The 26884-nt window shown below is 44.1% G+C and overlaps 1 protein-coding gene across 2 annotated transcripts in view; it reads left to right on the top strand.

The window, feature by feature from the left end:
- Window positions 1-26884, top strand: part of RARG (retinoic acid receptor gamma) — a 369787-nt gene that overhangs the window by 308988 nt on the left and 33915 nt on the right. For both annotated transcript variants that reach the window (XM_078687532.1, XM_078687541.1), the window contains 3 exons: window positions 11584-11732; window positions 11915-12056; window positions 26349-26509. In XM_078687532.1, the coding sequence (XP_078543658.1) occupies window positions 11584-11732; window positions 11915-12056; window positions 26349-26509 (452 nt within the window). The remainder of the gene's footprint in view (window positions 1-11583; window positions 11733-11914; window positions 12057-26348; window positions 26510-26884) is intronic.

Raw genomic sequence — 26884 nt, 5'->3', positions numbered from 1 at the left:
TTTTTTAAAGTCATGCTGCACAGCAGCGAGATGCTGTACAATATGGCTAGAACCATTGGCAAATCCAAAGGTCCCGGAGGCGAGACCTATTGTTTTTTTTTTTTTATGGTCCTTCAATGTTGTATTTGTTTTGATGAAGTCGTTTTCGTCTCTGGTGGCGTGAGTTTGTTTATTACTTTCTTCCGTTTATGCTCAGAATTTGAAAAGGCCCTTCAACCTCTTCCCATCTGTATGCTGCTTGTTTTTCTTTTGCCTCTTCCTACAATCTTCACATGTTTCTGTATAAATACATCCACCCTCGGGATAAATAAACCCAGGCCTGCAGTGTAACCTGCAGAAGGCCTTTGCATTAAGCTTCACAGACTCCTCACATATGCTCTGCAATTTTCCAGACAGATTTTTAGAATTCTAGGTCTGGCATAGACTTTGTATACTTCATTTTTTTTAGTCTTCCCTTCCTCGTGTATTTAAAAATGTCATAAAAATACGTTCATATACACAGAGGGGCTTGGAAGAGCCCTATTCAACTGTCCTTCACATTTTGCTTCCACCCACCACAGCATAGTGTTTGGGCAGTAAGTCGACCCACTCCAGCACCATTTCTTTTACTGTCATTAATGGCATTCCCCACCTGAAAAAAAGTGCACTTCATTGCCAGGTCTGGTCGACTAAAACGTTACTTTGCCAATTTATTTTTCTGTCCATTCTTTATCGTTTTTTTCATTTAACTCGGCCTTCTGTATTTAAACTTTGCCGGACGTTTCTAAGTGAGCCTGCCTGTTATGGACCACCTTACCTTTTTACTAAAATGTCCGCTGGTTAATTCATGTTCAGTAAACGCATGCCTTTCATTGTACCCACACACTGTCCAGTTATTGCGTTCTACTTTATTTCTACAATGTATATATTTTGCACATTGCTTACTTTCCTAGGTAGTCGTAGCTTCGTGTCCATCGTTGTAGTGTCTGCTATGCTTCTCGAGACCCCCTTATTAAGCCAAACCCTTCACCCCTATATCCGTTCACCACACAAAATCAACTCCTGCTACACTCTTCAATTATCTTCCTCCTCTCACAACCCCCTTCTTTCCACGCACTCTACTTTCATCACAGCCCTAGCTTCTAAATCAACCCCACGCTATTCCATTATTTGGCTTTGTTACCCCATGAAGAGAAACATTTTCGTGTGGGTGGGCCAGGCCAGAGCAGGATATGCGAAGTTTTCCCTCGTTTGCAAACTTCTCCATCAGACAAATCAAGGGACAGTCATGTGGCTGACAATTAGGATATGGCGAGGGGTATAATTAGGCTAGAGGCCGAAAAGCTGCAGTGTAGACTCTGCAGGAGGCCCAGCCTGCATGGGTAGTACTACAGAGCCTCAGCTGCTATGGTAGGTGAGCTGCGTCCTCTCATGGAGGGACTCTGTGACTGGAAGTAGTGTAGTGGGACTGCTGGAAGTCACTCTGTATTGGGAAGCTGTGTAGCCTCTACACTGTTTCCCACTTCCGCTGTACCTCCAGAGCCTCTGCTGGAGGCAGTGATGCATGGCGCCCCTGCTGACTGGTGCAGTTGGGGTGCTGGGTGGGCGCCTCTCTGACGTGTGGCTGCTCTGGCGGTCCCACGTGGGTCAGTGCCCCCCCCCCCCCCCCCCCACCCCCACCCCCGGGCCTGGTGCTGACTGAGACCGGCCTCTCTCTTTCCCTCACTGCGGGTCCTGAACCCTCTCCCCCCCTGGCTTTTGTCCTGGCTCTCCTGTGAAATTGAAACTCTCCAGGTGGTACTGAGCAGGGGAGGGGAGGGTGTTTTGAGAGCGGGGGAGGATCGCTTGTTTTGGGATCGTCTTCCAAAATCTCTATTGTCTCCCTGGGAGAGGTGTAAATGAAGCAGGTATTGTGTGCGGCAGCCAAGCCACCCCTCTCCTGCCCGGGGGCCATTTTGTTATTATTCAATGTCTCTGGGAGGCTTGGGGAACAGCAGCTGTAGGGGCCCTGCGGTGGCTGCCTGTAGATAGGGGTGTTTGAGTCATTACCGAGAGCCTCTGTGGTCTGCAGGAAGGATAGTGAGGGATACGTGCCGGAATAAAACCCTAACACTGAATGCAAGGGTTTTAGTCTCGGACCTAAGGAGTCGGCAACTTTAACTCACTCTTACCGGTTCCTGCTTCCCCCCTCTGTGATGGCCTTGCTCTTACTCCGCCTTTCCTTCTTGCGTTTTCCCTTTTCCAGTAAATGTCTGATGCGGGTAGGTAAAAAAGAGTGCCAGTAGCTCCATCAGAAACCACCGGCTCAAATTAGGCACTGGCCTAATCCATCGATGCACCTTAGTACCTGCAAATGCGTTTACTTTGAGACAATATGTGACTTGTTGAACATAATTGAGCTTCCTGAGGTGGCATAGGACACTCGCTTACTGGCGCTGGGTTGGGTGTGTGGACACTCGTGCTTTGCTCAGCTGTGAGATACATTCACACACCCGAGTAAGAGGCCCAGGGAGCTCGTCGCCCTCCCGCAGAATGGGGACAAACATCTCATTAGGCACATGGGGCTGAGTGACTTCTGTTTGCCATTAAGGAATCTGCTGGGGTCTCAGCCAAGGGCACTTAGCTCTCTGCTTCCCAACACAGATTTCACCTTCTTCCCATGGAGGTTTCTTCACAAAAAGGGCACGAGTTAAGCTAGCCCAAACTTTGCCAATAGGTGGCAAAGAGCATCGATTCCATTAAAAACAACAACATAGACGCAAATAATAGTGGCGTTTAAATAAAACATTTGCAGAAAAAAGTGTGAAGTTGCCATATTGGAACCTAATCGAAGGCGCGAACGCTAGGCGCTTTACAGGCAAAGCCCCGAGCCTGTGCTTGGCGTGTTGGCAGTACAGAGCAGAAAATCCTGCGTATGTGGAGCTGGGTAAAGCTGAATGGTAAAACACATTACAGAGAGGTGGGAACGAGCAAGAACAAAGGACGGGAGAAAAATGGGGAAAAGGAAAACAAAACCACAGGGCAAAGGAAAACAAAACCACAGAGCAAAGGCAGGAGGAGGAGAAGGCAGTACCCACTCCCAGAGCATGAGAGTCGACTCTAGGCCCTATCGCCGTGAGAAGAGCACCCAGGGTACAATAATGAAAAACCGAGGTAGAAATTAGGGAAGAAGGGGAGAAGTATATTATTATGGCAAAAGAGTAGACGGGAGCAAAAGCTACATGAGGGGAAGTGTGAGGGGTGAAGCATGCAAAAAGACGTGCAAAAATAGGAAATGAGAGAAGGAAAAGGTCCAGGGATACGGAGGCAAGATTTAGAAGTTACTACAGAAAGGAAAATCAAAAAGGAGAGGGGGGAAGGAGCGGTGGGAGCACATGAAGGAGAGGAGACGAGATGCCAGCAGAGCCGAGGCTGGGAACCCAGAGGCGGCCCTAGGGCTGGCAGCAGAGAGGGGAAGTCGGAGAGCAGGAAGCCGGGCTCCCTCCCATGGGGCTCGGCCTGGCAGGGAGAGGCAGAGGATTGGGTTACAGGAGACATTTAACTCTTCAAACCTGTTTCGACCAGAATGAGGTATTTAGGGCCTTTGTAACAGGAAATTCAATGTGTGTTGAAAGATGGGACTGAAAGCAGTGCCCGGGGACATTCGCTCCATTCTTCGCCTTTCAGGGGGGGCTGGCAGGGGGCGATTGGAGAGGTTATTTTAGGGTTAAGGCTGTGTTTGTTTCTCTCTAGTTATTTCGGGCCGTGCTGTAATTGGAAACAAATGGCATTTTGACTTTCTAGGACCCTCTGTGATTTCAGAGGGGACATTAAATTAAAGAGCCCCTCGATTACGGCCTTACAAGGAGGGGGTGGCATAATGTTAAGACGCATGCCCTTATGAAAGTGGTCCATGGATCGGCCATGGAGGACCACCCGCCCCCAACGTCCTCTGCTTGCAGGCCCTGGTCCAGATCTAGGCCTATGCAGAAAAGTCAATCTCCACCCAAATCGAGGACTTCCGGTCCCAGATCAGAGAGGGCCCTAACCAAAGGTCCCTGTGAATCGTAACCACGACTGCAGGCCTAGAAATCGGTGTATTTTGAGGCGGCTTCAGGAGAGGCTGTCAATCAACCACCAGCAGCCCCATAATCACTTCCCATTTGAGTCGGAAGTCCTCAGAAAACTGGTTTTCCACAGCAGAAGTTTCCAGTCATGGGGGTCTGTGTCATGGAGCCATTGGTCCAGGGCCGTTGGAATCATGCAAATCTGCAGCTGCAGCACTAGGCGCATAATTATGGATTTGCCACATAATTTACCATTTATTGCATAATCTGCAGATTGTAACAAAAAAGTTGTTTTTGCTCCAACGGATAAAAAGTGATAAAGTGTCTTGGGCAATGGAAAGCCCTTCGCCAAGGTTCACTTGTCATCTTTCAATTGCCTATTACTGTATTTGGGTATTTAAACTGGTACTAATCGGGTGAAATATTGGCCCAGGCCCTATTACTACGTGTAAAGAAAAAATATATAATAATGAAGTAAGACTATAATAAAATGTGCCTCATTACTCCACATCATTTGTTTTCCTTGCTGCATAATTTAGTCAACCGTCCCGCATAATTTGGTTTCCCCCTGGCGCATAATTCCAGTGTCCCTGGCCAAGGCCCAGCCCATCTGGAAATCAACAAAAGCCTTTCAAAAATGATAAAGGGTGCCAAAGGAGCATTTTGGTCAGGTACTTATCCTGACACTGCATCTAGTGCTGCTTTCTGTTTAGCATCCACTCAGCCATTTCTCTGTCAGGATAGGGTTTGTCCCAGATACTTACATTTTGGGGAGCACCTTGTAGTTTCAAATATGCATGGTGTCCCAACGGCACACAATTCTAAGTACTACTCATGTAGTCGATAAACAGTACTAAGTTTCCTTGACATTCTTATGGTAACAGTGGGCAAGCAGTCTCATGGTGTCCGTAATTGAAGGTGGTAAGAGGTGTGGTATGTAAAGCAGAGTAATATAAAATTATTCCAGTTCATACTTAATTCCAGTTCATTGCTTAAGTCTGAATCCTGCCACTGAGAAGTAAAACGTTTTTAGACATCACAGGAAGTTTTGTTGCTGTGGCTGCCTGCAAAAACAAAAACTAATGGAATAAAAATGGGATATTCAGTGTTTCTATGCAATGCCCCCCATGTCACGACTAAGGTTTTCTAGTGGTCTGCTGGTACTCTGAAGCTTGTTTTGTTAGAGTTTTGGACATCTGGCCTAAAAATAGGCCTAATTATACTGGAACATTACTTCCATTTATGGTTTGATTTTCCCATTGGCTCAGCATCACAGGGCTCTGAACACCATTATGCTTTGTATGACCACATCTATCGATCGGCCTACCCCGCTACAGAGCTGTTTTTTTGTAGATCGAGGGTACATCCACACCCTGTGACCAGACTGGTTAAGTGGCAGGTAACCTTGATTTCCAAATGGGATCAGTTACATTTTACAGACACCATATTCATGAGAGTGGCTCAGGTAGCTAGGCTTAATGTAGAACAGGTTCTCTGCGCGTCTGCTCGATGCCAGATGAGGGAGCTGGAACTAAAGGGTACTGGAGGTTGCATCATTTTGATGCTGCATAGTAAGTATGCCTGCTAGGCAGGGACGGTACTCCACGGCGTTGACCTGCATTTGTCATCCTCTTCTCCTACGCTACCATCTATAGCTTTGTCTGGTGCCTTAGGGCAGTTTAGTGTTCCCGCTTGGGCAGTCTGGTTCTCATGTGAAGTTAATGTCCTCCACATAATGATGCATGCTTCTGGTCTGCAGACAAGTTCCTCAGGCTGACACTAAAGGCCCTATCGAATCTTCTCCCATGTTGGTCCAAGCTGGAACAGTGGTAGCAAGCAGCTCTTTTGTCCAGAAATTACACCTCAAAGTGTAGTTCTTGAGAGTACAGAGTCACAGTACTTACTTAAACCAGGAGAGGTGGACATGGGTGCAGTGCCCGTTTAGTGAGGTGCTTTGTTGGAATTTTAGGTAGCCATCCACTCTTGAGCGGGGGGCGTATATGCAAGCTACCTTCCTGATCAAACTGGCTTGGTCTGGCAGCATGGGTAATGCAGCTATAAGGTAGACCGTGTTAAGAAGTACTCAATCAGTCAACTGGTAACCTGGCAGAGGTAAGTTACAATGGGCACAACCCCAAACTATGATGGACTGCAACAAGCCAGGCAAGATTTGACTTCACAACCCGGATACCACCCAAATACCAGGTCTCAAGCGCCACAAGTAGTCGAGCATCAACCAAAATGACCCTCCTGTTCACCGAGAGGGAGTTGTCTTTGCGCTGTACAGTGGGGCAAGCACTTGTTTGCTATTAGTTATATTGGTATTTGGGGTATAGAAGCCCTTTTCAATAACCCGAAGGAGTAATTTATCAACTCTTCCTTTGTTTAAATTGTTCTCCAGGTGTAGTTACTGATAGTGAGACATTTCTTACCCCTTTGTGTGTGAACTAGCTCAAAGTTTCCCTTGCATGTGTGCAGTTTGCAGGAGTTACTGTGAAAGTTCACTGTGAACTGACACTGGTGTACATTACCTTCTTTACATGTTTTAGGAAGGGCTTCAGTTCTTGTTAACAATCCTACTGTATGTAGCAAAAGTTGCTTGCAGATGCTTGACTTGGGAACAACATTTACGTCTAAATGTAGTCCAAATCAGTCTTCCCTGTGCCAGTTTAATGGAAAAGGCCACAAATCAGCCTGTGACCCTGTGCAACCCCCCACTCCCCATTTTCAGAGAACCCTCAATTCAGTCCAAAGTTTTGGTATAGTGTCCAAGAACCATCAGACATCAAGCGGAGAACGTTGGTTAATTCTTTCCTGAATAAAAAGGTTTTCGTAAATTTTTTAATTCTTTTCTAAAGCTAGTCAGAAATGATTTGTCTGACCAACTGACTGGAAGCTGATCCCATAACTTAGCTCCGATTTATGGGAATGTCTCGTCGTGTAAAGTGCTTGTCTTAAAAAAACAAAAAAACAATGCCTTTAACTATTTTGGCATGAATATTGTAGCTTATGACCTGATCTTAACTAGACACAAATCCTTATGTGAAAACCAAAACGGTTGGCTTGGTCTTCCAGAGTTAACCTTTGATCATAGTAAATATCAAGACATTTAAGGTACTCTTTGAAGATTAATCTGATTGAACATTGCCTATGCTCAGTTGTAGGAAGTTTTTATTTAGCTTTGCTTATGTTACTTGAGGGTCGAGCGATGCAATTTGTTCAGCGCTGGATGCCAGCAAGATCATCTTTAAATCCATCCAGCTTTCAGTGACCATTATTTTTGCAAAATTCCAGAATCCTGTTGAACATTCCCTGAACTTGCAAAATCTTTTGCCTATTTTTGATAAATCTATTCATCAGAGTGTTAAATAATAAAGGTTACTGCATTAGTAAGTGCTCTTCCTGTTTTACCTATTACATTTTACTTGTCCAGCCGGTAGAACATAAGCAAGCCATTAGTCACACTGAAAATCCACCTTAGCCAATGAAAACGAATAATCTCATAATCCACCATGTTAAATACAAGGGGCGTGTCCAATATTGCCAGAAATGATACCACTATATGGTCCATCACCGTGAAATCTGTTCCCTTGCCTCTAGCAGCGTGGATCTGGTAATACAACATGACTAAAGCCTGACTGATCTGAAACACAAAGTTTCAATATGATAGAATGATTCCTTGGTAACATTTTTCTTCACTGACTTTTTCGAGTAATGCCATAGCAGTGATTCGCCTGCTGGATCCATCAATGGCTAACTCAGCAAAAAGGTGATCAATGCCCACCGAAGGCACAGTGGATTAGAATGGTGTTCAAATAATTGTAAGTACTTTGGCCAATGTTGGCCCATTTTCCTTAGTGATTGATGTTGGAAAATCATCTCCTTGGCATTTTGCTAATTTCGTCCGTGCTCTTAAATACAAATTCTTGGGTGCTGGAGTTTTGTTAGATGACAGGCCAGCATTCGATTCTTATAATACAAGTGTGATGGTCTTTTTACCAAATAATTTAGATTTGACATAAAATTCGTAGTCTAATTAAATTGAAGTGTTTTGAATGTTACTACTTAAGCAGAGGCAGATGATCACTTAATGTACAAATTTGTTTTGCAATGTTGAGTATTCTTCTCTGATGCATTCTGGCCAGGGTGGCAGCTACCTTCCACTCTGGATTCTCTGTTTGTGCTACCTACCCATAACTGGTCTAAGCATCCAGAACACACAATTTCTCAGAGTACGTTTGTTTGTTTGGATGAGTACTACTTCACTGTGGGAAACTGATCGCTTTAGTGGTGCCATCAGGCATCCAGCATACAAACGGAGCAAGTTGGTTAAGACATCCCTGCATAAAAAGTTTTTGAAACTCCTTTTGTTTTTTCAAAATCTGGTCAGAAAATTGATTTGTCTTTCAGACTGTGAACGTTGATTCCATAACTGGACTCCAATTTTTGAGAATGCCTTGCCTCCAAAAAGATTTTTTACTATATTTTGACATTTCTCATATAAAGTATTCGCTAGATGTTTGATACTGCTGAGATGTCCTAAGTGTGCAGCAATATTAGTCTTTAATTCTAATTTTTTTATGACTTCTTCAGACTCTTAAATTATATATTTGTCTTCTCCTTAAGCATTTAAAGTTCTATTTTACAGTTATTAGAGCTTTGGGTGTACCAGAATCTTTTTTTATCAGAGCTTACTAATTCGCTGGTCAAAACTCAGTCATATGCAAGGCTCTTACTGTGCATCACTGACTTAACCCACCGAGTCAATATTTGTATATGGTTCAGGAAGTCTGATGCCTTAAGGTCACTTGCCTGCCATGTCCAGATTTTAAATATCCATTAATAAATATCAGTATAGTTAGTTCAGTTCTCTATCTATAAACAATTAAAAAAATAAATGAGTGTCCCAGGGGTGTCTTAAATGTCACTATCCCCCACATAGTTTGTTTTGAGGTGATGTGATAAAAGTTTTCTTCTGATTAAAGTTCGGACCATGCCCACCTCCCAAGAGAACTGAGGAAATATTGACCCACTTGCCCCCATACTTTGAAGAGCTAGACAGAACTTGGTCTTGCCTGTGCTGGTGTTTCGGGGATTTGTTTGTAGTTGCGTATGGCTTGCAACACTTTCAACTATGGACAAGCTAGGAGATGTTTTGTGTGAAAGGATTGGCCTTTTTGTCTACTGTAAGAGCTGCATGAAGGACTAGAACCATACTCTTAGAGTAGCAAGTGACCAGGCTAGAACCACCTGCACGCTCGACCCTTTGAGACTAAGGACTCCTCCAGAGAAAAGAACAAGCCCTGATGAAGGAGTAGTTGTTTAGAAGAAATCTGACAAAGTGCAGTGAGCTGATTTGGAGTTCTGACTGTGGCTCGCGAGTTTACTCTGCACCAGTGATCATATACATTTAGCCCGAGGGGCTCTAAATCCTTCACAATATAAAACTGGAGACAGAAAAAGTTGAACAGAGACAGAAAAAGTTGAACATCTAGGAGCTGAACTGCGCAAAACCAGTGATCAATTTCGGCTGCCATGTTCGAAAATTAAGTGATCCAAGGCAAATCTTTTATTTCACCGAGCTTATTTCTTTATCACCACATATGAGAGCACCTTCAGATAAGCAAGTTCAGGATGTACACTGTTAAAAAAACACTGTTCTTTATTCAATAGACTACATAATTGATCCATTTGTAATAATGTTTTTTCGGATTTTAGGGGATACATGATGACTGACTAGTCTCTAAATTTACTAATGCCATTGTTGTCGGGGAAGGAGAGGAATGGGCTGAAATGTTTCCAATTTCATGTTTAAAAACTATCAAATTTATTAAACCATTCTCAATGCAGCGATATAATCTAATGTACCAAGGTAAAACGCTTCTCCATGCTAAATAAATATACTTTTTTGAGAAGTTCCCTTATATCGTTTTAGATAATATTTTTTGCAAGGTTTACTTGCAAAACATTTCCAGGGCTCGGCTCATGCATAGGCTCTTAGAGGCGGACTCTTAGCTCTGCTCAGGTTGTCGGCTCGCCATTTTCTACCCAAAGACTGAGATGCCCTTGGTCAACTGTAAGGATGTCTTAAGACTTCTGAACCTCATAACAAACCCAGTCTGTTGAGGCTCTGGATCAAGGTCGAGCGCAGTTGGTGGATCTACAGAGACTTTTCTTGCCATTGAAACGTGTGTTCCTATGTTACTGGATGGTTCCGACTCGTGTCTTGGGCACTGCCTGTCCGTTCTTGAGCGAACATTCATTTTAGCTTTCTGCTAGGGCTCTTCTTGGCCTCCTGGGTTCCTAAGACCCAAAAACCACCTCGGTATAGGAAAACAAACTTCAACACGCCTGTTACAAGACAGCGGGCAAGTAAAGAGGGCATGCTACCACAAACCTAAGCAGTCACAAACAAGAGCATTCAAACAAGCCGGCTACACTACAACTAACCACTTTGGAATTATTGGCACCTAAAATATATCCGGCAGTTCACAACTATAAGCCATGGATGGACTTTTAATTAGGGCCTCAGTCTTTTTCCAGTTCACGTTAAGCTGCTTTTGCTGAACGTTTATTCTCAAAATTCCTGCGCTGTAGGTGAACATGCTGAGTTATCTTAAACTCTATCCGACTGTTGTGCGAGAGTGGGCTTGCATCTGAATATGCTATGTGTCCCTTCATTCAGTGTCTGTTTAGTAGCAAACTGCCTGAAGAACTAATCTCTCATGAGGATCCTAAAAGAAATGCCAGAGGATATTATTGCAGCATTTAAAATCCAGGTCTAAACTATATTAATTTTTGTGTGTCGAAGCGTTTTAGGCTGTATATCAGAAGCGGATTGTGCTTGGCTCGTCTGGTTTTCATTGAGGTGTAATATTTTTTGTGTTCAATACACACCAGATATTAATCTTTATTAAAGGTAGTTCTCTGTTAAATGGTATCTCCTATCAATTCTCACACCACCTCTAAATAAGCAGTGACTGCTTGACCACATCTACAATTAAAAATACTAATGGAATCTTGGTTAATGCTGCAACCAATAGAATCCAGGGACCAGGGACATGGAAGAGGGAAGATTGCATTCAACATGGTTGGTCTCCGCACTCCCCTCAGCCCCAGGAAATTGATAAACCCATGAGAACCAGACGGACCTACATGTTGGGCCTGTTGTACCTTCTTTGTAGACTTCTGTGTTCTTCGAGACGTTATTACAAGCGGTGCCTTTGGTGAGGTCGCTGCAGGCGCTTCTTGTGATGAGCGCTTGGGCGAGGCCCATCATGCTCCAGCACAGCTTGGCTGAATGTTCAGAGTTGACTCATCTGTTCATTCAGGACCTCAATGTGACATTTTCAAAATGGATAAACGGTGTAAACCAGTTTATTGTCCAATCGCACCCCATGTCTTATGCTCTGCGTATCTGATCCAGAAGTGTGTCATAGGCTTGGGTGGGAATGCCTCATGGACTTGAAGTACCCTGTGTCAGGGCATGTGAATTACTCTGTCAGAAAAGGGGGCAATGCCAAGCCTTGCTAAATCGAGCGTCTCTTTTGCTTCACAGCGGTGGAAACCCAGAGCACGAGTTCAGAGGAGATGGTCCCGAGTTCGCCGTCGCCTCCACCTCCACCCAGGGTTTACAAGCCCTGCTTCGTGTGTAACGACAAGTCGTCTGGCTATCACTACGGAGTAAGCTCGTGTGAAGGCTGCAAGGTAAGCGAGGAGCTTTCTTTCACGTTCTTTGGTGCTAGTCTAATTGCATGGCCTCTCATTAGATCTGTCGCACTTTCACACTGGGCATTCCTCCTACTTGGTTGGTCCCGGAATGTCACAACTCCAGAGACATGTAAACCCCATTCTCATTCGCCCTCTCTCTTCCCTGCCACAAACTCCAGGGTTTCTTCAGAAGAAGCATACAAAAGAACATGGTGTACACTTGCCACAGGGACAAGAACTGTCAGATCAACAAGGTGACGCGGAACCGGTGTCAGTACTGCCGACTGCAGAAATGTTTTGAGGTCGGCATGTCTAAGGAGGGTGAGTTTCTTTTTCGGCACTATTTCTTGGAGTCTGGAAAGGGGAGCACCTACTACATGTTTTATTATTGTACTTTGTATTACTGGGTATTACTATGGGAGAGTCATGTAATAGCATGTCATTGACTTCCTCACAAAAGTTAGCCCTCTTTGGCAAGGTCTCCCGGAGCTTTCTGTCCTTTATCTGTCCACATTTCTGCATGTTTTTAATATGTTCATTTTTACCCGTAATCTCATCCTCTCCATTCATTCGTCCGAATTCTAACTCCATAATTGGCTTTCTTTCACCTTCCATTCCATGTTTTACTCTTCCTCTTTTCTCTCCATGTTACTGTGTCTTCCCCTAATTTCACCTCAATACCACCTCTGCGCTTTATCCCCTTTCTCTGCGTCTTGTGTTTCTATCTCATCTCTCCTACCTTGACCCATTCCATGTGGGTTTCCTCCTCATCCACACACTTTCGGTTTGCCAACTTAGTCCACCAGTTTGTTTTTGGTCCGACAGTCTTGTCCGTCACCAGTTTCATTTTCAGCCTGGTCTGGCAAGCAAAATATTGTCAAGTCAGCAATATTTTCAAGACGTTAAAACTAAAGTTTGTTATGAATGTGCTAAGAGCATTTTGGCTTTTTTCCTCTTTGTTCCAGACCCAATTATTTGAAACACTATCAAGTTAAAAAGACACTTCATCTCAATGCTGTTATGTAGAGTCGGCGTTGAGGATTCTTGGATATTTTCCAAGAATGCTAAGCAGAGCGAGGATGATTAGTCTGAGGAGGCTCTTTTGAGAGTTGTTTGTATTAATTGTTGGCTGTAAACTGGGTATGCCTAATATGTCACAGCCAGCTTTGGATTCTGGGAAAGATCCTTGTTCATTCATGAGCTGTCCTTTAACATGTCTACCAACGTTGGCATGTCTGAGAAGGTATCCTATCTTTGCATCTCTAGCTTTATCGCTTCTGCCATTAGCCATACTGGTGCATGGAAAATGGTGCGTGGTAAAGATGACCTATTGGCTTCTCCATTTAGGGCATATTAATTCTTGATACATGCTTTCAGGGAACCGTGTTGGCTGAGCTATTGACCACTCTGAAGGAAGAATCAGATATGGATCCTTTAATGCTAGCGTAGAATCTAACATGAGAAATCACTTCCATTGCCATGGGTCACTTTTTAGGATGAACATTTGCTTTCTCTGTTACCACTGAATGATTGCCCAGCAGAAGCAGGGTTTTAGATTATGCAACCTCTCTAATCTTGTACATTTTGTATTTGGGTATTGGAATACTGCCATTACCAAATAGTACTGGAAACTACAGAGCCTACAGTAAAAGTGAGACCAAAGACACATGTGCCCCTGCTACCTTCCAGAGACTCTCCTCATCAAATAGCTGCCCTTTACTGGTGTGGTATATCCAGGGGCCTGAAGCTGAGGGGATTGAAGGGTGGACCATGATTGAAGAATGAGAGCTTCGCTTAGGAGCACAGACCTTATTTCTACAAAAGACTTGTATTAAAACATTACCTTTGCATAAAAACCGTTCAAACGTATGGGAAGGTTATCGAGCTTATAAACTTTGAGCTGGCCATGGCTACAGCTATGCTGGAGAAGGCATGTGTCCTGGAATATAGATTGACTGAGGTCAGCCATAGAACTGGTATCCAAGCAGTAATTTTTGGAGAGGGTTGTGATGTGAGTAGATGGCTATCTTGGGGAGTACACTGATCAAGGGTACACATTATGGTTGGAAACCAAAGGGTCATGGCTTGTTTGCGTGCGCTTCTGGGAGCGAAGGCTGTGCAGGAAATGACCTTTGGAATTGCAAGAGACAATTCAGTGGGCTATTGCAGATGACCTGTCTTGAGCAACCCTATATAAATCACAAACAGCCTGAGTTTTCCTGGTGTCCATTCTCCTACCAGCAGGAACTTCTCTCCGACCTCTGTCATGATGCATCCCCTCGCCCCTAATTGAAGTGAGAATATCTAAAAGAACAATAAGCACTTGTAAGTGCTAGAAAAAGATAATGAAACCCCTGGGACGTGTAGACCATGACAATAAAAAAATTTCAGGTGTCTTTACAATTCTTGGTCTTAAAATAAAAAGTGGACTAATATATTTTCATTTTAAGTGATTGCTTGAAATACCTGGTGCACGCAACTCACTTAAAAAGCTTAAATCCATAAAGCTAACGCACAGGTGACAAAAGTTCAAGCACAATACCTAAAATGTTTAAAGCGTGAAAAATGTAAGACACGTAAGTCTTGCTGATTGACTCCCACATGTCACAAAATTGAGTTTCATATCTTCCAGAAGATCTCAGTGCTCGATGGAGAAAGTATTCAGTTGATGCATCTGTAGGGAAACCTGTACAATGCCATGCGATCAGCAGAGTATTTACATTTCTGAGCAAGGTGTACAAAGTTTACCATCAAATCGTTATTCCGACGAGCAATAAATGATCATATGTGACAGCAGTCAATATTTGAATCACAGTACAGGAGGAAACCTACTCAGTCCACTGGAGTATCCTTAGCAGCAGAGATCTAGGACCTTCGCGGTGGGAAAAAAATCTGGATTAGAGAAGTGACCACTGGGTTCATGGATGAGAACTATTGTAGAGCCACTCTGCACCGACTCTCCTGAAGGAGCTTAAGGAATTCTATAGTGAGCGACAGGAAATAACAAGTGTATGTTCAAAGCCTTTCAGAATCATTTGGTTGCAGGATTTTCTAGAGTAAAGCACTATGCTGCTTATTTGGGGAATATTTGAAATAAAATGCCAAGGAGAAAAAACTTTTTTTCTGTAAATCTGCCCTTCCACCGAACAGAAATGGTAGTCTTCTGCTGAATTTGGGGAGTGAAGAGCAGCAGCACAGGGGCTCTGAGCATTGTATTCAAAACACAGGACTGGGCCATGGCATCTCTTATGGAGGGGAATGCTTGGTTATGAAAACTAGCCGCAAACCCATCAACTTCTAGACTTCCTGGTACCCAGTAGGAGGGCCTTTAGGAGAGGCTCATTAGTGCTGTGGGAAAATCGCCATACGTTGCCCAGTTGGAGCCTAGCCACGCTGTCCTATGCATGTGCCTGCCTGATACCATCTTGATTTCAGAACTGGAGTGAAAAATGTACATGGTTAGAAATCCCGACCGTGGTTGTGCATGGTCGGGGGATCCTTTGCCGAGGCGGTTGCTGTGCCAGGGTAATTTTGTGTTGTGGGTCTGTGAACGTAAACAGATGCCTTCCCCACCACCCGGGCCACTACTCAAAGCTCGAAGTGCATCTTGTGATTTGAAGGTTGTACTTTGGAGGAGCTACAGCATGATAGTAGGGCCATATTGTACAGTGTGAAGAGGGCAGCAGTATAAATGCTAGCTTCTATGCACTGGTAAGAAGGACTGAAGTAGGGTAGCTGTGGTCTAACCACTGACACGATTCAGTATTCTAATAGGGCCCTTCACTTTGGTATGAGGAACTGCATGATGGTATAAGACCTGGGCCTTGCCCAATGTTCTGGTATGAAGTGGTTCGGTAGAAGAGCTGGGCTCCATCCTCTGACTCCGATGGATTGCTGTAGGGTCGAAGGGCCTACGCACTGGGAAGAGGTATTTTTGGTATAAGATTTGATTTTGTTTTTATTATCTGTGTAAATTTTTTAGTAGTTATTACAATTTTTTTGTTCTAATTTTGCATTTTTAGTTCCATAGTGGGATGTGGGTTTATAGGGGAATAGGGTGGGAATTATTTAATTGACTCAAATTTTAAAGCGCTCTGATATCCTTCGGGATCAAGTTTGCGCTATATAAAACTTTATAAATAAATACGGGTCTACGGTCATAGAGCAGGGCTGTAACTGCCGGTGCGAAAAGGGCTGCTGAGTAAGAGCAGCATTCTGTCCTCCTGTTCTGCTAGATGGCTGAGTTCCACCTTCATGATTGAAAATAAAGGCCGAGGCCTACGCTCCGTAACCGAGCATGGGGTCGCTCTCCTACAGCCACCCCTTTATAGCCAAGTGGGTGCTGTAGGAAGTGTGCCCCTTCAAGGTGCTGTAAAGAGCTGTATCTGTCTTCCGGGATTAAGGAGAGGTGTGGCGCAGTGGCCAGGGTGACTGACTCCGGAAACTGGGGATCACTGTTCGATCCCCGGGGCCCAGCACCATGTGACTCTGGGCAATAGCTTGTTTAATCTTCCCGACGGCCCCCAGCGCCTAGAGACCCTAACGGGTGATGGTTTGCGCTTTACAAATGTGGATTATTATTATTATTATTAAGGGCCTACAAACTTGGGACTTGGCACTCTCTTGGTAAGAAAAAGTTGCAATGTAAGGGCGGCCGTGTAGTGGCCGCTGTAGGGGAGGAGAGTCCTTAACCACGATAGAAGGGGGTTTCGAGGGGTCCTGTCCTTGGCTAGGCAGGGGCTGCTGTAAGGGGGCCCTGTCTTCTGGTGAGCCAGGCCTGCAGTGGGACAGCATGGCCGCTGTTCCCTGGTATGAACGGATTGCTGTGGAACAGCAGGGCCCTGGCACACAGGCCTGCGTCGGCTCCCAGCTCAGTCTATAAGTGGATTTCCTGCAGCTCGGGTATCCTGTTGCCAGATCTCTCTCGCACTTTATCCTGGGGTGAACAGGAAGTGCATGAGGGAAACGTGTGAGCAAAGGCAGGGAGGGGAGCTCGCAGGCGCGAGGGAGAGAGGCTTCTGCTGAGCAGCAAAGTGAAGACGGAGCAGGGGAAGAGCGCGAAGCCACAGGCTTCTGTGTGAAAGTGGAAAGGATGGTTTTAGGATGAGCTAGGGTGCGTAAACGAACAACCGCATTCCTGGAGACCGGGAGAGCAACAAGGGGGCCGCGACAAAGAAAGGGCAGGGAAAAGACGGGGGAGAGAGAGGAGCAAAAGAAAGGCCCGAAGATAGCGGGATAACTCCGTAAATACTGGGCCACGGGTTGAAATGAGTGGACCAAAAGAAAGGCTCCAAGATAACCACACAGCCTAAAAAATATACCACGCCTGGGAGAAGTAAGATAAAAAAAAAGAGGAAGACATTTAAAAGGGAATGAAAGGAACAAAGTTGGACCTGGCAGGAAAACTGAGGGAGACCAAGTGTGGCAAGATGGCCCTCCTCCCCGGAAGAGGTGAAGATGCGAGTTTAGTATTTGCTCTTGAGCTGCACCAGAAGCCGAGCCGGTGTCGGGGCAAGAAAAAGCATATGGAAATAGTGCCGGTGTCATTTCTGTTCATGAGCTGTACCGCGTCTATATATGCAACAGAGCCCCACGGAGGGCCGCTCGGCTGGGATCCTCCCGCCAGGCCCGGCAGCAGCAGCCCCCCCCCTCCACAGCCCGTGCACTGCACCGTTCCCCATCAATCTCTGCGCCGTCCCTGCCACCTGTGGGCACGGGGTCGGAGGTGAGCCTGTGGGGTCAGGGGTCCGATTCCAAGCACTTTGTAATGTTCTCTTCCATCAGGTGTGGCAGAAGCCCTCCGCCGCCGCCTCCTTGGACATTCAAAGAAAACTTCTCCCGACTCGACTTTGTGAAGCATTGTTTTTAGTATCCAGTTTGGAATGAGACAGTACTCTAAGGCGTCACCGCTATATTCCGTAGTATGGACTTTTGTAGCCAGTGTGTGGGAGATCTAGGGGCTCCTATAAGTGCAGGGAAATCTGGCATGAAGTGCCCGCAGCACTTCAGCAGAAGGAGGGAAACTGAGGAGCTGCTGTTAAATGTTAAAAGAAACAGACCCCCCCCCTCCAATCCTCCTCACCCCCGATTGTTTCATTCCCATCATATTGGCATTATTTGTTCCTCCCAGAATGAACTTGGGGGGGCTTGCTGTTCCAGACTATATTATTGTCTGAAGGTAGGTCACTAGCATACCTTTTACGAAACGTTCACGTCTTCAGACTATACGGAGAAGTTGCCATTATGAGAGGAGACCAAAAGGCACGCCTCGTAGATAACTTGGGAGTAAGAATATTAGCTCGGTTTAAGTGTTAGAAATCATTTGAACGCCTAACTTTTTCGTTTACATTTTTTTTAATGGATGTTAGTTTGATCAAAGCAAGATGACAAAAGAGTAGCATCGAACAGGGACAGAGCAATGTTGCTTTCAGTTAAGTATGATATAAAACATGCATAAAAGTATAACCAGCACATCTAACCAGTGTCAATGCCTTTATTTTATTTATTGAAAATAGAGGCCCTTTTGGGATTAGGTGCCATGGGTCTGCACTGGGGCGGAAGAATTCCAAATTCATGAACCATAATCCCGATAGATAGAAGGCTATGGTCAATTGTATTTATTTGACACATTTTTTTTTTATTTCAAAAGATTTTATTAGAACATTTTTACATATACAGTACAGAGACAGTGAAAGCAATACTGGTCTTGTTATAACGCCAATGCGGTTACAGTTGGCTTACATTAGATATGATGGGACATTTATACGTTAGGTATTGCACGAATCTACCTGTGTCAGTGTGCGTTACTTAAGGAGGAACAATTGGTAGGTATCTGGATTTATAACATTGCAGGGGACCAGAATCTCTCAGAAATAATATGGGAGACTAGGAACAACCCATTAGCACTTACATTGTATTCAGCATCAAATGAAATATTCAGGTCGAGTGGATGTTTGGTTAGAATGAAGAAGTTAAGGTAATGGGGGTAACATAATTATTTAGTTGGGTTATAAAAGGAAAATGATGTCTCATCCAAGAATAACTTGCAAAAATATGAGATGGAAGAACATGAATGTAAACATACTTTTTCTTGAGTTAGCTAGAACATGAAGCTTTGCTGGGATTGCCTAAAGTGGCATGTAGAGGAGGTCAGATGACAGCCACATTTTAGAAAAAATTTCTTTGTTGGAAATGGGATCCAAGTCTGTGTAGTTTTGAAATGAATGTATATAGCACCCACATCAGGCTTTAATCTCTTCTTTGAGCTAGATAATTGATTGCATTTTGGTTAGACAATGCACTGAGGCTGATGGTGGTCAAAATGACGCATGTCACACATGGGCCTGGGGTGCTTGTAGACAATACCTTGATTGAGCTCCAGAAGTACCAGTACAGAGTATAAAGTGATCCCATAGGTTCAGAGATGAGAGCTTTTTAAGGCCGAACGTGCAGTATGGTTATGATTGACAACGGTTCTCATTTATTTGCATCTGGAAAAATAATTAATAAAAAAAAACATATTGGGTAGAGCGTTTTTAGTTTATCCTGCATTCCATGAGGCTAAAATATGTTGCAAATGTTCAGGACGAGGATGTTCTGGGATATGCTAGACTAAGAAGGATCCCTGCCCTCTTCTGCAATTGGTCCCAGGAACTCCTAGAAAATTCATATTATCCGAGCATAGGGAGTACCAGCGCTGATGCTGTTCTGGTAGTACTCACAGTGAAGCCAGGCAGACGTTTGCATGGCACAGTTTCTTAAAGGTGTCTCGCGTTTGCACAGGAAGACCCTAAATATAAATAGTAGTATCAGCATTCTGTAGATTTTGTGGTCCTAACAGTTTCAGGCTACCAGGAAGTGTTAAAAAAAAAGCTCTGCCCGAACCTCTCAAAACGGTGACAGACGTGAAGAGAAATAGTGCTTGCTTAACGTTTGTTTAGTGCTTCATACCACACCTGCCATTTCTAAATGCCATAACTAATGGAGATGTTACTATTACCTAATATATGATACTCCATTTAACTCAACCTTGAAAGGATCATTCCAAAAGCTGATGAAACGGGTGCACTCATTCACCAAAATCTCCTATGAAAACGAGCTTTCTGGACAAGTTTTGGATATCTCCCTCATCAGTGTGAAAGCCTCCTCCCTGGTCAGTCATTAAGTCCAGATACCTGCCTCCTAAAGCCAGCATGAGGGCACTAAGGTGGTCACAAAGTCCACAAGAGGGCAGTGAGGGCAGTGTAAGGCATTTGAGTGCACAACTCCTCAATCCTCATCTAACCACAAAGCAAGAAATTAGCTTCTGAGGATTGGACCAACTGGTTTTAATGTTCACTTTCCTGGAAGCCTAACCTTTTAAATTGTATGGGCTTTATAAAAAAGTGGCTCTCGATCAGTCACTTGAACTAGGGAAAGATTGTTCTGAAGAACAAATAAGCCCAGTAGTTGGAATGACACCACCACAATCCTTCCCTTTTAGACTGGGCCGGAAATTAAAACGTGGGCTATGTACCAGGTAAACAACCAGTAGTAGGATTTGTGGAGAGGCGAATGGGCAGCACAGCTACCTAGTTTGTTGCTGCATGGAGGCGTAAGAGGCCTCTCCAATGGACTGATTCTCTAACCTTGGGCGCAGGTATCATGTAAGGGTTTCAAAAGCTGTAGAACTCGATAGGCACCTGATAAAGAAAAGGCCTTAATGCCAGTGAGCGCAGAGGCAAAGAGCTCATTTGGTGGACCGTATGTGTAAAGCTGAAAGCCCTACAAAAGGGGGTGGTGATGGACGGAGCATCTGAACCAATCAAACACTCACACCCAGTCAAAAGATCTGGGTTTAATCCATCACCGTTCTTTAGCCCACTCTGCCACCCCAGTTCAGACATGGCCATATGCAAATCAGTCTGACCCTGTGCCTCATGGGAACAGTCCAGCCCGAACTGCCAAGCCATGCCTTCCCTGGACGGGAAACAAGCTTCTGAGGACCGGTTTCTGGCATTCCAGCCGTCTTCAGCCCGGCTAGCTTGAATCCAGTGGCAAAGTGAGCAAAGGACTCACGTCTGAGCATACGCTGCCACACTTATGGCGGCCAAAGCGGTACAATGTTGCAAGTAGGGGAAATTACCACTCTCCGCTTATAGCATTAACACCTACTGATTGTTTGCTTTATTTATTTAAAAGGGTTACCAGCACCCGATCCAGTGTTTACGTGTCCGGCCATGTCTTAAACAGATGGACAAAAGGATGGATGCAAATATCCACGTATGAATCTGTTCGAAAAAGGGAGAGACAAGGTAGTTCGAGATCCTGCGTTTGCCAAGCAGTTTGGTTCGTGTGGAGGAACTGATGAGTGGTGTTGTGGCTCTGAAGCTGTTTTGCTACCTTCAGCATTGACGCTTATGCATAGAAAAAAAAGTCTCGAAGAGGAAAACCGTCCAAGGCAAGCAAGCTTGACGCCCCCTCGAGTATTTGACTCTGGCAACACACAAGGTTTTAAAAATAGAGGTCTCGTAACTAGATAAAAGTAAACTTAATGCTTCTACGCCACACCAGCTAAGCTACATTTTGTGGTAGGGCGGGATGACTATGCCTAAGAACCTGTCACAAATTATTTAGAACGTAAAAAGTCTGATTCTGTCATCTTGGGTTTTGCACAGTACACGAGCAAATGCTTAAACCCAGAACTCCTTTTCGAAGTGCAGTGTCTTCCGAGAATTTGTATTGTTTCCCAAGAAGTCTGCAAAACAGTCCATTTTGCTCTAGGGTCTGCGCAGAAAGTGATGTGTAAGAATCGTGAAAGAGCATGAGATTTCTTTAGATCCTGACTGTCCAATCCTAAGAACTGTTCTAAAAGAGAAATGGCTCCTAAGATTGGCATTACTTATTTATTTATTTTTTCTTCATTTTTTTCCGGATGCTTGAATTAGTCCTCGGCCCATTCAAGAAAGTTAAGAGACTCGCCGTTCTCTTCCTTCAATGAATACGTTATTGAGCCTGGCTTAAAGAATCCTTTAAATGTGACCACAATAAACTGCAGAACCTTTGCGTGGAGGCGAGTACCTTTTGCTAATCTGTGATTTTGGATGCTTCCAGGGGGTGAGCTTTGGCGAGCATGGGTCTGCTTTGGAGTCTGTACCTGTAGAGCTGCATTGGACCAGTTTGTATCAATCACACATGCTTTGCTCTGGACTGGGGGCGTTTCTGTGGAATATTTTAGGGGATTTCCTCTGGGTCTTGACTCGTCTGGCTTTGCAGCAATGGCAAATGTGAGCTACCCTGCTTTTGGAAAACGAAGCAGTGCGCTGCCCCGTTAACGTGGGGCCGCAGCGCCCTCTACCGACTGCAGCTGAGATAATGTTACGAAGGAGCGCCACCCAGTTTAGTTGGGAGAGTTGGCTGATTGCAGGAGAGAAAGCTAGCTAGGCACGCTGTTAAAACTGGCCCACATCTACAAAGGACAATAATCTGATTATCGCTCTTGATATGTCGTTTTACCTGGGCTGTTATTAGGGCTTCTAAACCTCGGAAGGGGGATGGGCTTGCTTGCCCGGGATTCAAACCTTTGACCTGCACAGATCTCAGGAGTGAAAACGTAGCCTTTCCCTTTTAAATGTGCTTTTTTTTTTTGTAACAAGTCACTCATTTTACTGAGAAAGTTGCTCCGATCTTTTCTAAGGAGGGCTGAATGGTCACAATGCATTGGCTCTTTTTTATTCCATAAGTAACGATTTCGTCAGTACCATAGCACAGTGAAAACCTGTGCCACTGTGTTTCTTTAGTATTATTTTTTTTTATTAATGTAGCCTTCTTTTTTTGTGCCAGTACAGAGTGCATACTCTGCATATACGGTACCCGAGAGTACAGAATTCCAACAACCTGTCCAGTACTAGGATTGGTGCTAGGAGCTGTGTTAGGTGAAGTGAGAAGGAGTCAGAGATATCTGTTGGAAGCCTTTGTAGGTGATGTAACTATACTGTTTGGGGCAGAAGTGGTTAGAATGCTTATGAGAATGAGTATTTTCTGTTTCTTGAGGGTAGACCACATCAGATTCAGGGGCGCTGTAGGAGCTCTACCTGGAAAAACAGGCTTAGAAGAGGCAGACTGTTTCCCAGCTATTTACTGTGTGGTATGGTGTACTGGTGTTTTAAGTGTGTGCAGGTTCTGATGGGCATTTGTTGAAACAATGAAGCATTTAAGTGATGCCCCAGAATCTGAGGGCAGCCACGATTCAAGTGTCGCATTTCATAGCAGCTGCAGCCCACCAAGGCTGGATTTTTGGAGGACCGAGAAAACTGGTGCCCAGGTTCCGAAAGCACCTTGAGACCACACAAATTGGGCAAAAGTCTGTACAGATGAAGTTAACCAAACTTCGTGGTCCTGCACCTAGATAAGGAGGCAAAACTGCAGCGGCCAGTTCTGTCTTTATGTCCTTCACATTGGCCCTTTCAAGGGGTGCGGGCTTGGCGTATAACAAGAATCCCCTTCGGGAACCCCTGGCCACATTAGGCTTTGTGAATTCTTTATTCATTAGCGCAAGAAGATCTGTCCTATGGGAGCATAGCTGCTTTCATTTTTAAAACAAGTTTGCCCCCACTCATTTTTGAAAACTCATTATTACCTCGTCGCCAAATATATTTGAAAATGAGCTCCACCTTTCTGCAACGGGCAAAACCCACTTTTGAGTGTCCCCGGCTGCAGGGAGGACTCTTTTCTATTGTGTGTAGGAAGAGACAGCTGTCCAGGATTTCTGGTATAGCCCTTATAATAACATTCCATTGAAATGGGTACAAGCTTGCATTTCTAGGCCCCCAACACATTTTTTGATGATCGGTTTTGTAATGATCAGTTTCATAAAGAAAAGGTGGGCGCCACACAGCCACAGTTGACTGCCTAGACCGGTCAGGAAGCTCTTTCTCTTGTTCATCACAGGAAATCAGAATTGTGCCTTCTCCCCATAGCCCCTGAACCCATCTGTTGATATGAAAATCTACAATGGGAGCCGAATTATACGGTCTCTAGTGCCAGGCTCCAGAATATTAAATGAACTGAAGAAATCCTGCCCATCTCGACTGCATTCGTGTAACTGCCCACAGTGGAGACAGACAGCCAAAGGCAAGGACATCTGATGTTTGTCTGTTGAGAATTCTCAAAGCAGAGCTTACTTTAGGAGTTTGGAAGGAATTCGGATACATCTTGAGAGAGTAAATCCATAAACAACAAAAAAACTAAATGTTTTGTCTGTGGTTAAACCTCAAACAAGATCGAATTGGATTGATAGTTACAGTATCGCCTTTTACAACTGCTACGTGCTCCAAACTACTAACAAGATCTGGAAAAAAGCCTGGCTTATTATATGTTGAATATGGATGTTCAGGAATCCCGGTTTATCGCCGGACTTTGGGGGAGAAACACCTGTAGCCCATCTCTTCTCAGCAAGTGTATGTAGACTACAGAGTTCCTTATGTTACTAAAGTAATAAGTAATGCTTTATCTCCCACCTTTTTTTTTTATAGATTAATGTGATTTCTAATGAGGGGCACAGGTCAATATCCTATATCGCCCTCCATTCGCCTATACAGTGAAAACCTGTAACCCATATTTGCAGTACAGGTGACCGATGCAATATTGCCTTTTTTGCCTCTCGTGAGAAGCATATTTTGTTTAGGTAAAGGTGGGCAGTCACACTACACTCAACTTGCCTATGCAACATCGTTTTAGTATTCTCTACACCACTTCCCTGTGCTGCTAGTCTGGGCTGCCGCTTATAGGGATTGTTGATGTAAAATCTTACAACCCTTGGCCTAAATTTAAAGTGGAGCACATTCTATTAGAAATTTTGAGATCAGAAAACTAGCCATATTCTGCCCATCCAGTGAACCTATACCTGGTATCAAATTTGCAATGTGATGCAAAGTCGGAGTAAAGCCAAAGATCACCCCGCACAAGCCAATGGACGGAAGGACCCTTAAGGAAAGTAACTTTTGAGTATTTTAAGCTCTCCATTAAAGGTATAAAGATGTTTTTTGTGTGTGAAGGCATTCTACTTTCTTCTGTCTTCTACCTTCTACTTTGGTACCAATAACAAAACCTAAAACTGTGACCGATATTATGTTATGCAGATTTGTAGAGCAGGATATCACACAAGACGGTATCCTGGTGCTGAGCAGGCGTGAGTCTAGACAGCTAGGTGGACTACTCAAAAAGTCAGATATTCAGCTTCTTGTGGAATTCAAGAAGTGAGGAGGAGGCTCTTATGTGTAGCGGCTGGTTGTTCAGCGCTTAAGCCGTGATATAAGCGAAGGCTTGCTGCCGAATCTGGTTGTTAATATGTGTGGGATGAGTGCAGGTAGGAGTTCGTACGAGCGGAGGCATCCAGAAGGCTTGTGAAAGCAAATGCAGCTAATGAGTTATGCTGGGCCAGTAGTATGTAATGCTTTGAAAATGTGGGTGAGGAGTTTGAATTGTGCTTGATTGTGTATGGAGAGCCAGTGGAGCCTCGCTTTCTAAATTAAATTGAAAAAATATTACACAGCATATAAGGTTTGTGCATTCAAGCACTGCCCTTGGGCACACATGTTACTATTGGAAAACAAACTTAAAATAATGAATCCATGGCCTGTTTTTCTTGAAACTAACGTTTTCTGATTGAATCCTTTTGGGCTGTTTCAGGGCAGCTGTTTAATAATAATTATAGGGCTGTTTGGGAAAAATCTCCACCTTACTTTCTATATTTTTGGGCTTTGCTATTGCCACCAAGAAGCAAGTCTATAATGAGATGCTTACAGGGAACTGCGTATGTGCCTTTTGTTTTCCATGGAGATTCCGTATCTGTCACGAGCCCCGTCAGGCAGGCAACCAAAACATGGCAACCAAACGTGATCCCAGGCTTTAAATTATATTTCGTAAGGTAATTTTCAGTTAAAACATGACTAACTTAGTTAATGGTGAGTTCACAAACCAGAGAAATTCAACCACTGATAAACAAAGATGCGTTTTATTTTTTAATGCTGAGGAAAAAAATAAAAATGGCAAAAAATAATCCGAAAGCTGTTAAGGGTGCATTTTTTTCAGAGACAGAAGATGCTTTCTTTGCAGTATAGTATGAAAACGGTCAAAATGTTTTGACTCAATCACTAAAGCTCCTATATTTTTTTTAACAGAACAATCTTTCCATATACATTAAATACGCTGGTGTAAGGGGAGTTGCCCAGTGAGGAGTGGCATTAGTGATTTTTAATTTTGTTCTCAATCATTTTACTTGATGGTGTTTAGTACATTGATGGAAGGTTGCTTTGCTCCTACGTAGGCGCAACTTCAATACGGATGCGTTTGAAAAGTTAATAATTAGTGGTCCAAGAGCACTATCTGCTGCCCAGGGATGGGGGAGAGAGGCATGTTAGATGTCATACCTTAAAGGTCATATCTTAAAGTCACTAAATTGAGATTGGGCCTTGTGTTTTAGTAGAAGGGAAGGTTTCAAGATGGCGATGAGCCAGAAATGCAAGTTTAGCCATGCTGATGCAGCTATAGATCTCTGTGGTTCTTTGTTTTTTTGCATTGCAGCACGTACTTACTGTTTTTGTTTCTTGTTTGGTTCTGTTGTGGCTGCTGCAGCGGTGAGGAATGATCGAAACAAGAAGAAGAAGGAGATCAAGGAGGAGGTGGTGACCGATAGCTACGAGATGCCACCTGAAATGGAAGCACTCATTCAAAAGGTCAGCAAAGCACATCAGGAGACCTTCCCCTCACTGTGCCAACTCGGCAAGTACACTACGGTAAGTCGCCTTGCACACCACTGGAACGAACCATCGGTGCAGACTGGCTGTTTGGGTGGAGGGTGTAGGGGATACATCCTTTTTGTATGGTCAGATCTAGTAGAAGTAGTGTTTTGCAACATACCCAATGTTATCCCCAGAGGCTGATGGCCTGATAGGTTATATTGTCATATAAATTTAATGAACCATAAATAGTGAATACGGTCTCATGTGCTCAATATGTTTTAGAAATTGTGAAGGAATGGACATATATCTGTCTCCTTTCTAAATCGTCTGGATATATTTTAGTTTAAATGCTGTGTAAACCATATGAAATAAAATTGTGTAAATACTGCACAAGGGCTGAACCCAAGCAGGGTCAGTAACTGAAGGGTG

This window comes from Lissotriton helveticus, chromosome 1_1 (assembly GCF_964261635.1).
Source record: "Lissotriton helveticus chromosome 1_1, aLisHel1.1, whole genome shotgun sequence".
In the NCBI taxonomy this organism is placed as follows: domain Eukaryota; kingdom Metazoa; phylum Chordata; class Amphibia; order Caudata; family Salamandridae; genus Lissotriton; species Lissotriton helveticus.
This window is presented reverse-complemented; position numbering and strand designations above follow the sequence as displayed.